A 13,246-nucleotide genomic window follows, 5' to 3' on the forward strand; every position below is an offset into this window, starting at 1 on the left:
TTTTTGGTTTTCTGGACAAAATTTGCACCACCACTTTCGTGTTCCTGGTAAAAAGACCTTTAATTTGATATATATAGGTCAACCAGGTTTGGATAAGTCCTTCTATGGGCACAGACCGACACACAGACAGACGACACCGAAGCGAATACAATAGCCCGTCCCTTATACCTTTTTTATTAGGTACTATCGTAATAATAAAGAAAGGACGGGCTAGAAATGAAGAGCCGAAAGAGTATACACTATACATATAAGAGTATTAGAGAATGAGAAAAAGGAGGCGAAGGAGAAAGAAATGGAGGTTGAGGATGAGTTTCCTCCTGGATGATATTCTGGTAACCCGCTCCGCTCGACCCCACTGGCTAATCGTCATTGATTAGTATTTATTATTGCAAAACTTTTACCTTTTCCACCCCCATTCCTCTCTCGGAATATTATTTAAACATATCCATAACGCTTCTATTCCACAATACCATACAGGGTAGAATGTAGAATAAGGTATAAAGTTGTGTCCAAACATAGTTGTCCAGCCGTCGATCGATGTCGACTGAACCGTCCACAATGCCTCGACAACATAGATTCTCCTCGTCGATCGACGGCCGGTAGACTATTTTTTGTGGTCAGACCTTTAGAGTAGAAAAGAATAGAATATTCTTATACCGCACCACTACGCGACGGTGCTGGCGTGCTTGCAAGGGAACTGTAACCTGTAACTGCTAAGGTCTTACCGTCCCGAAAGAGGAAGACAGGATAGGAAAAAGCCAGCCGTTCCGAGAACGAACATTATCCGCTCAGGATAAGGGTTGATGAATCATTGCTGTCACATTGATCTGGATGAACTATAACTGCTGAGATTTTCAAACAAACAAAACGCCGTTGAGGGGCAAACGAATGCCGACCCTATATAAGTAGGAATGCCGACCCTGAATCCGTCCCTGGCGGGAATCGAACCCGGGACGTAGCGCTTACAAGGCAGATGCGCTATCAACCAAGCTAATGAGGCTGGCTCACCTTTCAGTTTGCATTGGACCAGTGCAGAGGTCAGTTTTTCGAAAAGAGTACCTTTTTGGGAAAACTCTCTTTTGCTAACGCCAATACCATCCTGTATAGAGACGAATGTTATTTATTACCTGTAGATATACGAGTAGGAGGAGGAGGGGTGAAATTTATTCTGCTAATGAAAAAGGGTTTATGTCCGAGTTAACCATATTCCGGGTAGATAATACAGGGTGTCCCCAAACATCATGAACACACAGGAATTACCTGCCTCGGTGATGAAGGAATTTTATACATAACTAGCTGAATTCCGTCCCTTCGCTCCGGAATCCCGCTAGTTCATCCCGAGGCATGGCCAAACTTGTGGAAAAGGCATGGCCGAACGGAGACGAATGTTATTTATTACCTGTAGATATACGAGGAGGAGGAGGAGGGGTGAAATTTATTCTGCTAATGAAAAAGGGTTTATGTCCGAGTTAACCATATTCCGGGTAGATAATACAGGGTGTCCCCAAACATCATGAACAAACAGGAATTACCTGCCTCGGTGATGAAGGAATTTTATACATAATTGTGTTAAGCATAAATGATTGTCACAGACGTCGTTCCCAGAAAAAAAAGGAAACCTTTTAAGTCCCATTATTTGGTACTAAAATTTTGGTATAATACCTAGGTTTCTAATTTGTACACGGATGATGCCCAGTGGGCGAAACATGTCTGGTCAAAGCAAAACCAACCCTACCAACCCAAGTGAAGAGTATCAGTCATTATTTCATCTCAACTAAAATTTTCCTTTTAAAGTTTAAACGAATCACCGAATTTGATCTCTGTTGTGTTGAATAGGTACTCAGATTTTTTATCAAATTCAAACATAGCAAAACTAAATGCTATAGAGTGAAGGCAGAACTTAGATTTCACTTCTACCGATCCTTTGTCTCACGGAACAGAATTCTCCGGCCATTCGGTATATGAAAACGTATTGTCACATAGCGTGTACAATGTACAATTGATTGCATAATCTCAAGTGGTCCGCGAGATTTTTGGTTTATCAATAGTGGTCCGCCAATTCTAAAAGGTTAAGAACCCCTGCTCTACACCAATAGGGAGTTGAGTGGAGAGTTACAATTTGACTGTCAATGAGTCAAATCCTAACTCTCTAATTAGTCTAAACCGTTAATTTAACGCTCCCCCCACCACCCAACGCCGACTCTTCTTCTTCTTCTTCTTCTTCTTTGCCTTTTTCCGCGCTCAGACGGAGTCGGCGTTTTTCCTCAGACGATCAGACTCTCAATCAGCCCTACCTAGGGTGATTGTTTTGGTCTGACATTTGGTTTTGGCTACACATTTTACGAGCGGATGCCCTTCGCACTCATCCTTTACTAGTTCTTTAGCCAGGAAAATTTAGGCTGGTATTCTTCTTTTTTAAAGTCCCCCAGTCAGACTAAGCTGGTCTACTTCCTGTTTAACGTCCCCCAGTCAGACTAAGCTGGTCTACTTCCTGTTTAACGTGCCCCAGCCAGACTAAGCTGGTATACTCCCTGTTTAACGTCCCCCAGCCAGTCTAAGCTGGTCTACTCCCTGTTTAACGTCCCCCAGCCAGACTAAGCTGGTCTACTCCCTGTTTAACGTCCCCCAGCCAGACTAAGCTGGTATACTTCCTGTTTAACGTCCCCCAGCCAGACTAAGCTGGTATACTCCCTGTTTAACGTCCCCCAGCCAGACTAAGCTGGTCTACTCCCTGTTTAAGTAGGTAAGTAAGAGTGGCAGAACATCGACACACTAGAATAGAGAAGGCTGGTGTGGGAAGTCAAGCACCCTTGTGGTCTGTTAAGACTCTGGAGTAAGTAAGTAGGTAAGTAAGAGTGGCAGAACATCGACACACTAGAATAGAGAAGGCTGGTGTGGGAAGTCAAGCACCCTCGCAGTCTGTTAAGACTCTGGAGTAAGTAAGTTTATACTGTATGAATAAAGGGATTTTCCAGTCCTATCCTAGCTGTATGACCAAAGAATGTTCCGTTCCATTCTATTCGGGGATTTCAACAGCACTCCCATGGTTATAAATCTAATACCTTGGCTAACTGCCCAACCATAACTGAATTGAAAGTATACTTACTATTCTCAAAACATAAATTGCCTAGTGATCTACATGATCCAATTAATATTTGCACATTTTCTGAATCTTCTTTGCCACAGTTTTGTTTTAACAAATTAAGAAGCAAAGACACCATTTGAGATGTGCAGCATATTTTACGCCCATGATTTATTCGACTAAAAGCACTAATGACTGCAGTAGTTTTTATGTGAATGTCTGGACAGTTCCCACTTAACAACTCAATGAAAATGTTTACAACTTCATTCCACTCTGCTGGCTCTGAAACATTTAAGAATTTTAATTTTATTATAGTACTAGTGATTGACCCGTCCTTTGTATGGGACCACCACACACACATCATCCACACACACACACACACACACACCACACACACACCACACCCATCGCACACACCCACCCACCACACATCCATCACACACACCAGCCACCACACACCACACCCATCACACTTATTTACTTATCCGTGTCCGAGATTTCTCCACCACACACACATCATACACACACACATCACACAATCACACACACACCACATACACAAACCACACACACCACATACACAAACCACACACACCACACCCATCACACACCCACACACACCACACCCATCACACCATATACACACACACACGGTCGCGCTGCGCGCTCCCTCACAGTCTATCAGTGCAGCGTATTAGGCATAACTTTGAACCGCCGCCATTTTTAATCAGGATGGAATGTGACAATTTCAAGTAGCCTATGTCACCCCGAGTACTCTTCTTAACAAACACAAAAAATTTCATCAAAATCGGTCGAGCCGTTTTCTCGTGAAAAGAGGACAACCAAAGGTCTATTTAGCGTAACAGTTGACGGGTAGGTAATAATAGGTACAGCCAGGGTAGGGATGTAGGACGTGGGTACAGTGTGTGTTCGGGTAGGTACATAATAATTATCTACCTACTTTCTTTTGTTCCCGGCAGTTCGCAAAATATTGTACCCGGTAAGGACATGGGTACCGAATATCCAGACCCATTTTGAAAACGTACCCGCGTACGTGTATCATAAAATAATCTAATTAGACTTACTTTATCATGGACACTCGTTGCTATCTTGAAAGCCCAGGAGAGGTTAGGTAGTAGAACAGCCGCGGTAGACAGTAATAGTTTTACTGTGAGTGAGTGAGTGAGTGAGTGAGTGAGTGAGTGAGTGAGTGAGTGAGTGAGTGAGTGAGTGAGTGAGTGAGTGAGTGAGTGAGTGATAGACACTAGAAACAATGAAAGACTCATGGAAAAATCTTTTGTTAGGCTCAGTCTGCGAAATACCAGTTCACTTAACACACAATTTCGGCAAATGTGTATTTAGAAAATGCCAGATCGCTCAGTGATGGATTTGTCTCTCTTTGAGAACCTAGTAGGTACGTAGGGAATAAGGTAATTTCGTCAAATAAATATAAAATAACTACCTATACATTATCCATAATCTCATAAATATTACTACAATTATACATAGATACCTATGTAGTAGGTATTATATCGCTGGTATTATTTTACATTAGTTTGTTATTATTTATCAGTATCAGAATATCTGCCTATTATCATATGTATTTTAGCCTAGGTCTTTATTAGTCTTGACAGATTTCGAGTGAGTTTTACCTCTGAGTCGGTATACCTACCTATCTGGATTAATTGTCATCTTTTTTTTTCAGATCATTGGAAACACGAGGTCCTGAATGCCAAAGACTGGTACTTGGAGGAAGAGAACTATTGCACTGTACTTGATCCTGCCAAATGACTCAATTCCTACTGACTCAGTAGACAATTATGTTGAGCTTGCCAATAAAGATGTGCAAAGATTGACTAAGTGAGTTGAATCCTGCAAAATGACTCATTTAGAATTCCTGCTGACTCAGTCAATTTGCATTCCTACTGACTCAGTAGACAATTATGTTGAGCTTGCCAATAAAGATGTGTAAAGATAGACTGAGTGAGCGAGCGAGTGAGTGATTGAGTGAGTGAGTGAGTGAGTGAGTGAGTGAGTGAGTGAGTGAGTGAGTGAGTTATAGACACTAGAAACAATGAAAGACTCATGGAAAAATCTTTTGTTAGGCTCAGTCTGCGAAATACCAGTTCACTTAACACACAATTTCGGCAAATGTGTATTTAGAAAATGCCAGATCGCTCAGTGATGGATTTGTCTCTCTTTGAGAACCTAGTAGGTACGTAGGGAATAAGGTAATTTCGTCAAATAAATATAAAAGTTAAGCATAAATGATTGTCACAGACGTCGTTCCCAGAAAAAAAGGAAACCTTTTAAGTCCCATTATTTGGTACTGAAATTTTGGTATAATAGGTTTCTAATTTGTACACTGATGATGCCCAGTGGGCGAAACATGTCTGGTCAAAGCAAAACCAACCCTACCAACCCAAGTGAAGAGTATCAGTCAATATTTCATCACAACTAAAATTTTCCTTAGTTTAAACGAATCAGTGAATTTGATCTCTGTTGTGTTGAATAGGTACTCAGATTTTTTATCAAATTCAAACATAGCAAAACTAAATGCTAGAGTGAAGGCAGAACTTAGATTTCACTTCTACCGATCCTTTGTCTCACGGAACAGAATTCTCCGGCCATTCGGTATATGAAAACGTATACGGCGATATGTATTGGGAATTTGAGTATAGGGGGTAGATAGCATAGGCCACACGGATAACTTGTTCCTAAAACTCGAATAACCTGCCAAATCTCGGGAGACCAATAAATAAGCAAATTATTTTTCCCTATCAAAATCTGGCTGACCTCACCGTTTTCCTCTGGAGTCCTAATCAAAACTACCCCACCTCTAAAATTTCCCACCTCTAACAGATAATTCCCCACCTGCAATAGATAATTTCCCATCTCTAACAGATAATTTCCCTCTTCCCGTTTCTCTCTGGAGTCCTAATCAAAACTACTTACCCCACCTCTAAAATTTCCCACCTCTAACAGATAATTCCCCACCTGCAATAGATAATTTCCCATCTCTAACAGATAATTTCCCTCTTTAATATCCTCCATAACTTCCTCTAATCCTCCATCCGCCTTAAACATCTCTTCTTTTTATCTCCTTCTCTACCTCCTTTAACATTATCTTCCTCCTTAATACATCTTAACCTCCACTAATTTCATTGGCTTTCTCTTTTCTTTTCTCCTTGTCTCTTCGATTTCGGGACTATAAGACCTCCGTTGTTACAGTTCCCTGTATCAAACCCTTAAAATCGCCAGCCTAGTTAGCTTAGTTGGTAGTGCGTCTGCCTTGTAAGCGCTAGGCCGTGGGTTCGATTCCCGCCCGGGGCGGATTTTATCCTGATGGGATAATGTTCGTTCTCGGAACGGCTGGCTTTCTCCTATCCTGTCTTCCTTCTCTCTTAGATTTTCGGGACGATAAGACCATAGCAGTTACAGTTCCCCCTGTCAAACCACTATAGTGTGTCCAGATCAATGTGACAGCAAAAAAATAGGCATTGTTGCCAAACATGTCACATGTGTAATGGTAGAGAATCTTTAAAAGGGGAAGGTATATTGCACAGTGCTTCCTCCGACAGTGAAACAAAGTGAGGTAAGGCGATATCCACCTTACCTGTTCTGGAATCCAACCTCTGAACTTAGAGCTACCTCTGCATTTTAAAAGAGAGAGTTTATCAAAAATAGACCTTTACCTCAGTTGCAACAATGTAAGGATTTCCTGCAATCTGATTGGTTCCTTCATTTTGGGTTGATGAATCATTGCTGTCACATTGATCTGGATGAACTATAACTGCTGAGATTTTCAAACAAACAAAACGCCGTTGAGGGGCAAACGAATGCCGACCCTATATAAGTAGGAATGCCGACCCTATATAAGTAGGACTGCCGACCCTATATAAGTAGGAATGCGACCCTATATATGTAAGTAGGAATGCCGACCCTATATAAGTAGAAAAAGGCTAGTAAGAAGAAGAACAAACAAAGGCAGCCGTCCCGAGAACGAACCCTATTAGGATAAAGTCCGCCCCTTGTTGAACCCGCGGCCTAGCGCTTACCATCAGTGCAATTGGTCAAAGCCAACTAGGTTGGCTGTCTAGGGCTTAACAAGCTGGTGATTTCTTAGCTTAACGCTCCCCCCACCACACAACGCCGACTCTTCTTCTTCTTTGCCTTTTTAACTGCCTCGGTGGTGTAGTGGTCAAGGCGCTCGCCTGGTAAACAGGAGGGCGTGGGTTCAATCCCAGCCGAGGTATGGAATTTTATCCTCAATATAATTCGAGAATTTGACCACAATAATAGTAGTAGCCTACTGCTGGAGTAAAGGCACTTTTTAGTCCTATTCGAGCAGTATAAATAAGCACTATTATTTTTCCGCGTTCAGACGGAGTCGGCGTTTTTCCTCAGACTCTCAATCTCAATCAGCCCTACCTAGGGTGATTGTTTTGGTCTGACATTTGGTTTACGAGTGGATGATGCCCTTCGCACTCATCCTTTGCTATTTCTTTAGCAAGGAAAATTTAGGCTGGTATTCTTCTTCTTTAAAGTCCCCCAGTCAGACTAAGCTGGTCTACTCCCTGTTTAACGTCCCCCAGCCAGACTAAGCTGGTATACTCCCTGTTTAACGTCCCCCAGCCAGACTAAGCTGGTCTACATCCTGTTTAACGTCCCTCAGCCAGACTAAGCTGGTCTACTCCCCAGCACCGACTCTGGGCGTACAATATTAGCATATAAAGTTTACCATCACATATCTGCTTCCCAGCGCCGACTCTGGCTGTACAATATTAGCATATAAAGTTTATCATCACACAATTTTACGACCGACCCCCTTCCCCCATAGCTCCGGCCATATCATTGGATGGAAACTGTCAGCATATAAAATCATTTTACGACAATGTCCGCTCTCCTACCGGGAAATTCAGTTCTATTCAGCCATAAAATGTAGCACGGGGTATAGTTATAATAGGTATACGTATAGATAGGTACGTCTGAATAGATATACCATAGGTACCTCTAGATATGTAGTATGTACCTACCTAATTTGTTTAATATTCAGTTTATTATTATTCTTGATTTGATTTTATTTTCATGTAATGATTTGAAATCAAGACTAGAGCCCGTTCGCCCTTTATTCCCAATATAATGTTTAAGTCACCCATCTATTTATCTGAGCGCACGGCAGTGCGCCAGGCCAAGTTCTAGTAAGCACGCCTGTGTATCTTTACACGAACCGATTCGGCAGGTTTTTCTCACATATTCTTGATTTGATTTTACTTTCATGTAATGATTTAAAATCAAGACTAGAGCCCGTTCCCCATTTATTCCCAATATAATGTTTAAGTCACCCATCTATTTATTGGCCTTTTTCGGCGTAGCTTAACAGAGGTGCCGCTAAAACCGGTCTTAAATTATCGACCGAAGTGTTATCTAAAACTTTCTCGGTTTGAGTTCATAGGTCGTCGCGACAAATTTCAAGATCAGAGCTCATTTGTGTGAGAAAATGTGAAAAAAATCCACCAAAAACAATTTTTTTTTGGATTTTTGACTTTTTGGTTTTCTGGACAAAATTTGCACCACTACTTTCATGTTCCTGGTAAAAAGTCCTTTAATTTGATATATAGGTCAACCAGGTTTGGATAAGTCCTTCTATGGGCACAGACCGACAGACAGACAGACGACACCAAAGCGAATACAATAGCCCGTCCCTTATACCTTTTTTATTAGGTAATACCTACCTACTATCGTAATAATAAAGGAAGGACGGGCTAAAAATGAAGAGCCGAAAGAGTATACTATACATAATATATAAGAGTATTAGGTCGAGGAAGAGAAAAAGGAGGCGAAGGAGAAAGAAATGGAGGTTGAGGATGAGTTTCCTCTGGATGATATTCTGGTAACCCGCTCCGCTCGATCCCACTGGCTAATCGTCATTGATTAGTATTTATTATTGCAAAACTTTTACCTTTTCCACCCCCACTCCTCTCTCGGAATATTATTTAAACATATCCATAACGCTTCTATTCCACAATACCATACAGGGTAGAATGTAGAATAAGGTATAAAGTTAGGTCAACCAGGTTTGGATAAGTCCTTCTATGGGCACAGACCGACACACAGACAGACGACACCGAAGCGAATACAATAGCCCGTCCCTTATACCTTTTTTATTAGGTACTATCGTAATAATAAAGAAAGGACGGGCTAGAAATGAAGAGCCGAAAGAGTATACACTATACATATAAGAGTATTAGAGAATGAGAAAAAGGAGGCGAAGGAGAAAGAAATGGAGGTTGAGGATGAGTTTCCTCCTGGATGATATTCTGGTAACCCGCTCCGCTCGACCCCACTGGCTAATCGTCATTGATTAGTATTTATTATTGCAAAACTTTTACCTTTTCCACCCCCATTCCTCTCTCGGAATATTATTTAAACATATCCATAACGCTTCTATTCCACAATACCATACAGGGTAGAATGTAGAATAAGGTATAAAGTTGTGTCCAAACATAGTTGTCCAGCCGTCGATCGATGTCGACTGAACCGTCCACAATGCCTCGACAACATAGATTCTCCTCGTCGATCGACGGCCGGTAGACTATTTGTGGACACACCTTTAGAGTGGAAAAGAACAGAATATTCTTATACCGCCCCACGACGCGACGATGCTGGCGTGCTTGCAAGGGAACTGTAACTGCTAAGATCTTACCGTCCCGAAAGAGGAAGACAGGATAGGAAAAAGCCAGCCGTTCCGAGAACGAACATTATCCGCTCAGGATAAAATCCGTCCCGAACCTGGATTCTCTGCACCGAATAGTGTCGCCTGAGATTCTACCAGTAGAGTATGGAGGTACAGCGGGTACTCTGCAGGAACTGATAGGTAAGTGTGCTGAAAAAGGATTGATTCTTGGCTACAACCTGTTTTGGTAGCAGGAGCAGGTGCTTTGCTTGGTAAATAAAAAGATTCATCAGTAGACACTAGTTAGTTGAATGTAGGTACATGTTGCAATGAAGAATATTGTAAAAATGCCCCAAATGCAAAAAAAAAAAAAAAAAAAACAATCTCAGTTGGGTAAAAGAAAGAAGAATTCCAAGTATTCGACTCGAGAAATGTACGGTTTGGCCGCTATTAACGCCAAATCTTTCAAAAAGCTGGAAAAGAGTTCGCAATGCCCAGGCCTTTAGATTTCACAAAAAGTCGCTCGAACGTGGCACTAACATGTGAATAGCATTCATTCATACCTTGTTCTCAGCAAAAGAATCTGAATGCTGAGGTCTACAGTTCACAGAACTACTAGTAATAAATTACGAGAAGGACAGGATAGGAGAAAACCAAACGTTCCGAGAACGAACCTTATCTGATGAAGTTCTCATTTCATTTCCATTTCTTTCCATTTCATTTCCATTTCTTGTCCCTCCTCCAGAACTGTTACCCGGTAAGTCGGAAGCGTGCCCTTTTTTTTAATGTTTTATTTTATAGGGAGTTGAGTGGAGAGTTACAATTTGACTGTCAATGAGTCAAATCCTAACTCTCTAATTAGTCTAAACCGTTAAATAGTATAGGACGTTAAATAGTTACCTACTTGTGACTGTTGAGTTACTTGTGAGCTTGTGACTGTCAATAAGTCAGATCCTAACTCTTTAAACTTATAGGGGGTTGAATAGTGAGTTACAGAATAAGTCACTCATAAAACAAGTAGGTACTCCAAGTATTCGACTCGAGAAATGTACGGTTCCGCCGCTATTTAACGCCAAATCTTCCAAAAAGCTGGAAAAGAGTTCGCAATGCCCAGGCCTTTAGATTTCACACAAAGTCGCTCGAACTTGGCACTAACATGTGAATAGCATTCATTCATACCTTCTTCTCAGCAAAAGAATCTGAATGCTAAGGTCTAGTTCACAAAACTATGTACTAGTATAATAATAAATTACGAGAAGGACAGGATAGGAGAAAACCAAACGTTCCGAGAACGAACCTTATCTGATGAAATTCTCATTTCATTTCCATTTCATTTCCATTTCTTGTCCCTCCTCCAGAACTGTTACCCGGTAAGTCGGAAGCGTGCCCTTTTTTTTAATGTTTTATTTTCTTTATTTGACAATAACAAGTAAATACAAATACAAGAGGATCCTTCCTAAGACCTGTGGAAACAAGGCCCAAGGATAGTTTAATTTATCGAATCTCTGTGCCAAGTTCGAGCGATTTTGGTTGAAATCTAAAGGCCTGAGAACAAACGTTATCCAACGAAGTTCTTAGTTTTAATCACGTCCATTTCTCGTCCCTCCTCCAGAACTGTTACCCGGTCAGTCCGAAGCGGTTCGACTTCATTTTCGCCCCCATATTCGTGGACGTGGCACTGGACGTGTTTCGTCGCTTCATGTCCCCCAAACTCCGCGCCCGAGTCCATGTCCACGGGAAAAACCTGGATTCTCTGCACCAAATAGTGTCGCCTGAGATTCTACCCGTAGAGTATGGAGGTACAGCGGGTACTCTGCAGGAACTGATAGGTAAGTGTGCTGAAAAAGGTTGATTCTGGGCTACAACCTGTTTTGGTAGCAGGAGCAGGTGCTTTGCTTGGTAAATAAAAAGATTCATCAGTAGACACTATTTAGTTAAATGTAGGTACATGTTGCAATGAAGAATATTGTAAAAATGCCGCAATTGAAAAAAAAAAAAAAAAAAAAAAAAAAAAAAAAAAAAAAAAAAAAAATTTGGCAGGATGGTAGGTCTTGATGAGTAAGTAAAGGGGAAAATCTGAAAATCGGCAAAAGTTGCACTGGGCGCCGCCCACAGGCGGAAATAACCGCTTTTTGGCGGTTTTCACCAAACGATGAGAGATATCGAAAAAGTTATGAGAGTAGACCCCCCCAAAACCATACCTAAAACCCCGAAATATCAGTTTTTATTAACATCAGGACAACGGTTAGCGGTGTTTTACCGTATTTTTCGACATTTCGACCGCTATTTTAGATATACATACAATTTCTTTTCGCTTTTATCTTTTGATTCTTTTGAGTAGTCAAATGAAAAATGTCACTCAAAATTCGACTAAAGAAAAGAGAGAAGAGGAGAGGAGAGAGAGAGAGAGAGAGACCGAGTGAAAAATGTCATTTAGAAGAGTCTAAAAATGTAACTTGAGTACAAATTTGGTCTGGCTGGGAGGTCTCAAGTTTATGAAGTTCGCGGAACAGGGAGTAGACCAGCTTAGTCTGGTTGAGGTAAGTTTCACACAGGGAGGAAACCAGCCCGAAATTTCTTTTGAATCTTTTTCCATTCGGGCTCTCTCTCTTCTCTCTTTTCCTTAGTCCACAATTAAATCCTTTTGTTTTTACTACATTGGTTTTGGTGTGGCTTTGGTTTAAGGAAAATTCAAGCTTTTCCGAATCTCGATTTGTGTAAGGATATATGCAGAATCTCTCTCTCTCTCTCTGCCTCCTCCTCTCTCTCTCTATTGAGTTTCTCTCTCACTCCCGTTCGAGTGCCCAAGGGAATTATTTGGGATATTAAATACTATATTGAAATGTTGTGTTAAATATTGTGGGGAGGAGGGAGGGAGGTGGGGGAAGAGGGGAAGGGGAGAAAACCTGTCGCGGCATCTTCAGTGCCATTACTTACCGGAATGATACCAATAATAATCATAAAATTAATAAAATGCCAATATATAAAAATCGACAAATTTTTCAGGTAAAATCAAAATTAAATCAAAATATTGCTGAAAATGTCGTTTGACCGCAATTTGAATCAAAATTCAAAAAGAAGAAAAAAAAAAATCATTTGACACATCCACTAATTTTGTATGGATCCATTAAAAATTGAAACTCTTGGGCATATCCAATAATCCCCTAAATTCCTTTTCGGGGCGGAATTCATCCATAATACCTAGATAACGCTCAGGGAACGGCTGATGAATTTCTCCTATCCTGTCTTCCTTCGATTTCGGGACGATAAGACCAGTCAGTTCAGTTACAGTTCCCTCTATCAAACCTTAGAGGCTTAACCCATCCTTTAGGGCCGTTTGCGAAGAAATATAACCCACAATAAAAAGATCGCGGACACTCAAGAGGGCCCTCAGCTTTTTTCCTGGTGGGTGGGGGGAAAAATATCTCCACTAATATTTTTTTCTCTCCATAATAATTACTAATAAAGATTTATGTTCTGGCTCATTG

General features: G+C 41.1%; 1 protein-coding gene across 1 annotated transcript in view; it reads left to right on the top strand.

Moving 5' to 3' along the window:
• The window catches only part of LOC103513451 (retinol-binding protein pinta), a 26,907-nt gene extending 15,297 nt beyond the window's left edge, over positions 1–11,610 (top strand). The window contains exon 9 of the mRNA XM_017445827.1: positions 11,371–11,610. Within this exon, the coding sequence (XP_017301316.1) occupies positions 11,371–11,610 (240 nt within the window). The remainder of the gene's footprint in view (positions 1–11,370) is intronic.
• Positions 11,611–13,246: the final 1,636 nt, after the last annotated feature.

Source organism: Diaphorina citri, unplaced genomic scaffold, assembly GCF_000475195.1.
Source record: "Diaphorina citri unplaced genomic scaffold, Diaci psyllid genome assembly version 1.1 scaffold971, whole genome shotgun sequence".
Taxonomy (NCBI): domain Eukaryota; kingdom Metazoa; phylum Arthropoda; class Insecta; order Hemiptera; family Psyllidae; genus Diaphorina; species Diaphorina citri.